Here is a 6,000-nt window from a genome sequence, read left to right on the forward strand (position 1 = left end):
TCCTTGGTTAGACTTTGTGGCTGCTCAGTTCCCTTCCGCTTCGAGGGTATAATAACTTTGGGTTTATTCTGGACTTGCTCCCCCAGGCAAACCAGTATTGTGAGACATGGTCTCACCCCTACTTTTCTTGCAAAAGTAACCTCGACACTCTTTCACTTTTCTCCAACCTAGTTCCTCATAAGCGACCGTGACCCTCAGTGCAACCTCCACTGCTCCAGGACTCCGCCCAAACCCATCTGTGCCTCCGACGGCAGGTCCTATGAGTCCATGTGTGAGTACCAGCGAGCCAAGTGCAGAGACCCGACCCTGGGCGTGGTACATCGCGGCAGATGCAAAGGTGAGTGTGTGCTCATCCTCCCAGCGGGGATGAGGCTCCCAGGCGCCAGTGTGCCCTGCATGGGGCGCTGTCCGAAGTCAGGGAGGCTCAGAATGAGTCCGTTCTTTGTGTTTGCTGCTCTCCCTCCACCCCTTCCGCTGGGGAATAGGGGAAGGAGAATGGGCCTGCCCGAAGGAATGAGCACTGTTCTGTCTTGTCAATACTGCCACCAGACTAGGGCTTAGAGAGATGTGCTGCTATCTGGCTAGAGCTATTTATTTTTATTTTTTATTTTTGTAAATGGAGATGCTTAAAATGGCAAGACATTATTGTTGGCTCCTGAATAGGGAGGGCTTCCAAACTGTTGGCCAACAGATGTATTTTGTTTGGGCTGCTCACTTGTTTAAAAATATTAAAAACATTTGAGACAACATTTAAAAATGGAGAGATTCAACATAAAAATCTGGATTTTTGTACTTCTCATAAATAATTGGAAGCTCTGGTAATATTAGGTCTGTGTTCCCTCCCACAGGGAAACACATGGCTAGACCTGAGCGGCAGCTTCCTCCTTTAAATGGGGGGCCTGTTCTCCAGTTGTGGTCTCTCCACGCTAAATGCCGTTCTTTGCGCACCCAGTCCAGCTCCCCAAATTTCTGTCACTTTCCTCTGCCCTGTAGATATTTGCATTTGCGATCCCTGGGCTGTTTAGAGCTGTTGTAGGAATTATGTGAGACTAAGCAGGCTGCCCTAGAGATTTGGATCTTCCAAAGAAAGTTCTTGCAATTCTTGAACTCTAAAACATCTTTGAGACCCCTTGGGCTTGCAAGTTTTTTCAGTAAACCCAGTGAAACAGAATACAGGTGGGACTTTTTTTTTCCCCCCCGTGGGAGGGGCTAAGGGTCCTTGGGAGAAAACAATAAGCAGAATCTTGTATAAATGCGCCTCCCTAACTTTTCTAAGAAAAGCTGTAAGAGTAAGGTGAGGCTGAGCAGCACTGACCAGCCAGGACTTTGTGCTGTTGGAAAAGCCAGCTGGCGGTGTGGGGGCTCACCCACCAGCAGAGAGGTTTTGTCTCAGTACTGGGCAGCCATTTTGTCTCATGGCTCCAGAGTGGATTCAAGCAAAGTGTGAAACGGCCCCTCCTCTCCTCTTATAGACGCTGGCCAGAGCAAGTGTCGCCTGGAGCGGGCTCAGGCCCTAGAGCAAGCCAAGAAGCCCCAGGAGGCGGTGTTTGTCCCAGAGTGCAGCGAGGATGGCTCCTTTACCCAGGTGAGGCCTTGGCCAAGTCTCTCAGGCCCATTTCCTGGACTGAGGCCGAGGGAGGGTGCTTGAGAGTGGGAGGGCCCCTCAGAGCCTTTGCTTTCTGGGAAACTGCTGAGGGTTCTTTGACACCCCTCTGTGCTACCTTCTGGTGCCTGCATTCCCCCTCCTGGGCCCTCCATGCTATCCCTTGCCAGCTGGCAGTGGGTCCTGTAAAGGGGCATGGAAGTCTGAGCCAGGAAACTGGCATTGCTTGGTCCCCGTCCTCCCTGCTGGCTGTCTCCATTTTTCTCTTCTGTCAAGCGCAGGCTGATTATTTTTCTTATCCCTGCCAGTTTCCATGGGCAACCCTGGTAATCCCTTCACTGTTTATTTCTACCCCTCCTGCACTCCCCATCTTCCTACCCCTAGTCCTTGAACGAAGCAGTGCTCCCTTCGAATACACATTGTAACGTGATTCTTGGAGCGTGCGTGTGTATGTATACACGCACACACATGCATGTGCATGCATGCATTCAGGTTTAACAGTTGCTTTTCAGGGGGTCCCACCTCTCATCCTGCACGGTCTTCTGGTTAGTGCTTGTGTAAAAGTAATGTTGGCTATGTTGATGTTGGCACAACTACTTCTAAAACATAGGCAGCACGGGACAATAGGGCACTCCTTCATAAAGCTTTTCGGCTGGATGGGGGTTGTGGTCTGGGCGGGGGTAGGAGGCTGCTGGATGAAGGTGTTGTCCGGGTGAGCGTAGGGAGGGTCACTGGACAAGGGTGAATCAGCCACATGGTTGGGGGTGGTCCTGGTCCTACTACCTTAGGGCTGGAAGCGAGGCTTCAGAGGTTGAAAAGCTTCCCTGTAATTCTGAATCAAGGGGGCAGAGGGTACAGGCTGGCCTTTGGTTTCTTTTTGGGACTGGGCCTGGGGATTGCTGATTTCAGACGGACCACTCGTTGGGGTGGAAATGGGGAGGGGTGGTGGGGAAGGGTTTGGGCATCATATTTTTTTAAAGTTCCCAGCTGATTCAAATGTTCAGCCAGGATTGAGTGCCTCTGGGTTAAAGTGACCTTGGCTGCTGACAATGCGAGAGGCACTTTTATTCATTTTCTCTCACTAAAGCCTCGCCACAAGCCTGTGAGGTAGGTGTTGTTATCCCCACTTACAGGGACAGGGAGGGGCAGGGCTGGGATTCAAACTCAGACCCCCTCCAGCTCCCAAGCCCTCCGTCGTCCGTGTTCTGTTGTCCCCCACACCGGCAGCTTCCAAGGAGGCTCTGAGGTGTGGACTGCAAGAAGACGGCCTCCTGCCCCAGCTCTAGTGGGGATCCCGGAGCCACCCTGCCCCGGGGGTGGGGGTAGGGGGTTGATTCTCAGCCCCCGACCTCAGGCGAGTCATTGAGCTTCTCTGGGCCTCCGTGTCCTTACGTGAAAAGTGGAGATTATGATCGCCATATTATCATACCTAATCATAGTCATTACATTATATATATTATTATATGTTGTTACTGTTATGACGGTTATTAATGAGTATTACTGTAGCTTACCTCATGGGGCTGTGGTGAGGATTTAAATACGTTCACGCATGTACAACACTTGAACACATGGGTGCTATTTAAATATCCTGCATTTCCTCAGCATCATCCCCATAGCTTCTCTGATGCTACCACTCATGTCTTCCCAAGATGTTATGGATGATGTCGCTTAAGGAAAGTAAAACCTTTTGTTGAACCTCCCCCTCCTTAATTTTTCATTTATTATGTATTCTGGTGAAAAGAAGGCAGGTGATGTTTGTGTATGTATTTGAAACAGCAAATTCACGCTGAGAACGCACGTGTAGGGGAGAAAATCAGACCTCCCTCGACTTAGTTTGGGGCCGAGAATGGGCGTAGCGGTCGTAGGGAGGAGGCGAGGTTCATGGTCATGACTTTTCCCTTTCTCTGCGATTGCATCGTCCCCGGTGTGTTGCTTGTGAGAAGGTTGACTCCTGCCCTCCTGGTTCGGAAGTGTTTGCCGCCTCGTGACACGCAGCGGCTGGCCAGCTTTGGTTTTGGCGAGGCCAGTCCGGACCAGGTGGTGTTTGCCGGGAAAGGAGCTTCCAGATTAATCCGGGCAAGAATTGCTACATGCAGGGGCCCCTGAAGTTCAGCAAAGGTTGGATAGACAGTCAAGAACCCCTTCATGTGTTTGACACCCTAAGCACCGTCCTGTGTCTGCAGGCCTGAGGCTGGCTCACCGTGACGGGGGCAGCCAGGTGGCCGACAGCCCGCTCGTCCCCATTACGGTGATTGAAATGGATGTGCTTTTTGCCTTGATCAAAGATGCTACAGTAACTTCATGAAAGGAGGCTGCGTCTTTGAGTGTGCTTCAGTAACAGGGACAGGCTGCCCAAAGGCTGTGGGACAGAATGCCTTCTCCCTCCCCCAGCCTCCACTGTCCCTTAGCTGGACTTGTTTGTTTTGTTTCGTAAGACCAACATCCAGAGACCAGCTGTGTTACTTTAATATTCTTTAGAATTTTGATAGGCACGCATCCTGATATTATTACCGTATTTTAGCCCTGTGAATTATTACACAGTAATGTGCTCTTGAAGTTTATGGAGGGAGCAAGGGGACCCTAATAGGACTGGATTTGTTTGGGATGGGACACAGCTTGGGACCACATGAGTGGGCTGGTTTTAATGCGGTTCATGTGGGATGCGGTGGTCTCTGTTCCCTTCTTTGTTTGCCCTGTCCCCTTCCCCCCCAGCCCCCACCCCACCCCACACAGCAGGGTGGTACGCATTAGGTCACACGCACTTTGTGACTTTGAAAAACCTTGATACCTCGTCTACACCCCAAATGCTGGGAGTGGGTCCCAGACATTGTGTTATTTTAAGCTTTCCAGGCGATGATGGTGTTTGGTCAAAGTTTTGAAAGACCCACTGTTGTAAGGACTTCATCACTCTTGTTCTTGATTACATCCTTGGAATGGGGAGTTCAGGCTTTCCCGGGACCTGCTGAGTCAGGTTGGGAGTTAAGCGCTTTGTCCTTCCCAAGGGCCTTATCTGTTTTCTCTTCTGGGTGTCAGGAACATTCCTGACATCTGTTCTGCCAAGTCCTCTGCCAAGCAGTTGTCTGTGGCCCAAACTGATTCACTGAAAGCCCAGCTGTGGTGGAAGAGTATTGGACTAACACCACCAGGAAATGTTGGCTGGAGCTCGTCAAGCTGGCGCATCACTGAGTAGTAACAATGGCTACTCTGCTGAGTGCTACTTGGTGCGAGGCACTGAGTTTTACACCTGCTAATCTTCACTGGAACCCTCCGACATAGTTACTGATACTCTTATTTATAAAGGAAAACTAAGTTTCAGGGAGGTTGAATCACTGGTTCAAGGTCACTACACTAGAAAGGGTTTGTACCCAGGACTACCTAATTTCAAGGCCTGGGCTTTTGACTTCTCTATCCTATAAAAGTGACTTTGATGTGTGTGTAATGTATATTCACCACCATTGTTATTCCAGAAGTTCCCACCGTGATGCTGGTGGGCAATCCATACACGAAAAAAAATTTTTTTAAAGAAAGAAAGGGAAAAAAAAAGAAAAAAATCCTTTTGATTACAGAAATCTTGAAATATACAAAAAGAAATAATAGTGTAATGAACTCCCTGTACCCGTTACCCAGCTTCAACAATTTTAACATGTGGTTGATTCTGTTTCATTTCTGCCTTGTTTTCATCTCCCACCACGAACTGGACTGTTTCAAAGCAAATCCCACATAGTATTGTTTTCATCTCCAACATTTGAAGTTCTGCCCTGTTCTGGGCTGTGTGCTGGTTGCCAGGGAGGGTTCAAGAAATGTCATGACTTGTGCCTTCAAGGAGCTTTCGTGCTGGAAAGCTGTGAAAACCAACAATAAAGTAGCTAGTATACAGGGTTGTATTTCCAGCAGTTATATTTCAAATGCCCATTTACAAGTCAGTAATTTGGACTTCAAAGTGCATTTTATTGTTCTAAAAATAAATACCAATTAAAAGTTTCTGAACAGGGGCACCTGGGTGGCTCAGTCAGTTAAGTGTCTGACTCTTGATTTCAGCTCAGGTCATGATCTCAGGGTTGTGAGATTGAGCCCCACAGCAGGCTCTGCACTCAGTGGGGAGTCTGCGTGGGATTCTCTCCCTCCTNTGAGCCCCACAGCAGGCTCTGCACTCAGTGGGGAGTCTGCGTGGGATTCTCTCCCTCCTCTCTGCCCCTCCTCCCTACTCTCTCTCACTCTAAAATAAATAAATCTTTTTTAAAAAGTTTCTGAACATAAAACCCAAACCAAAACTAAAAGACAAATGACATTAATAGCCCTAATGACAAGGGGCTAATATATGAAGAATTCTTTTTTTTAAATGATTTTTTATTATATTATGTTAGTCACCATACAGTACATCCCCAGATTCCGATGTA

At 48.7% G+C, this 6,000-nt stretch overlaps 1 protein-coding gene across 8 annotated transcripts in view; it reads left to right on the forward strand.

Moving 5' to 3' along the window:
• Window positions 1-6,000, forward strand: part of SMOC1 (SPARC related modular calcium binding 1) — a 154,740-nt gene that overhangs the window by 68,850 nt on the left and 79,890 nt on the right. For all 8 annotated transcript variants that reach the window (XM_034641989.1, XM_034641991.1, XM_034641986.1 and 5 more), the window contains exons 2-3: window positions 172-337; window positions 1,473-1,585. In XM_034641989.1, the coding sequence (XP_034497880.1) occupies window positions 172-337; window positions 1,473-1,585 (279 nt within the window). The remainder of the gene's footprint in view (window positions 1-171; window positions 338-1,472; window positions 1,586-6,000) is intronic.

The sequence above is a fragment of the Ailuropoda melanoleuca genome, chromosome 14 (assembly GCF_002007445.2).
Source record: "Ailuropoda melanoleuca isolate Jingjing chromosome 14, ASM200744v2, whole genome shotgun sequence".
NCBI lineage: Eukaryota > Metazoa > Chordata > Mammalia > Carnivora > Ursidae > Ailuropoda > Ailuropoda melanoleuca.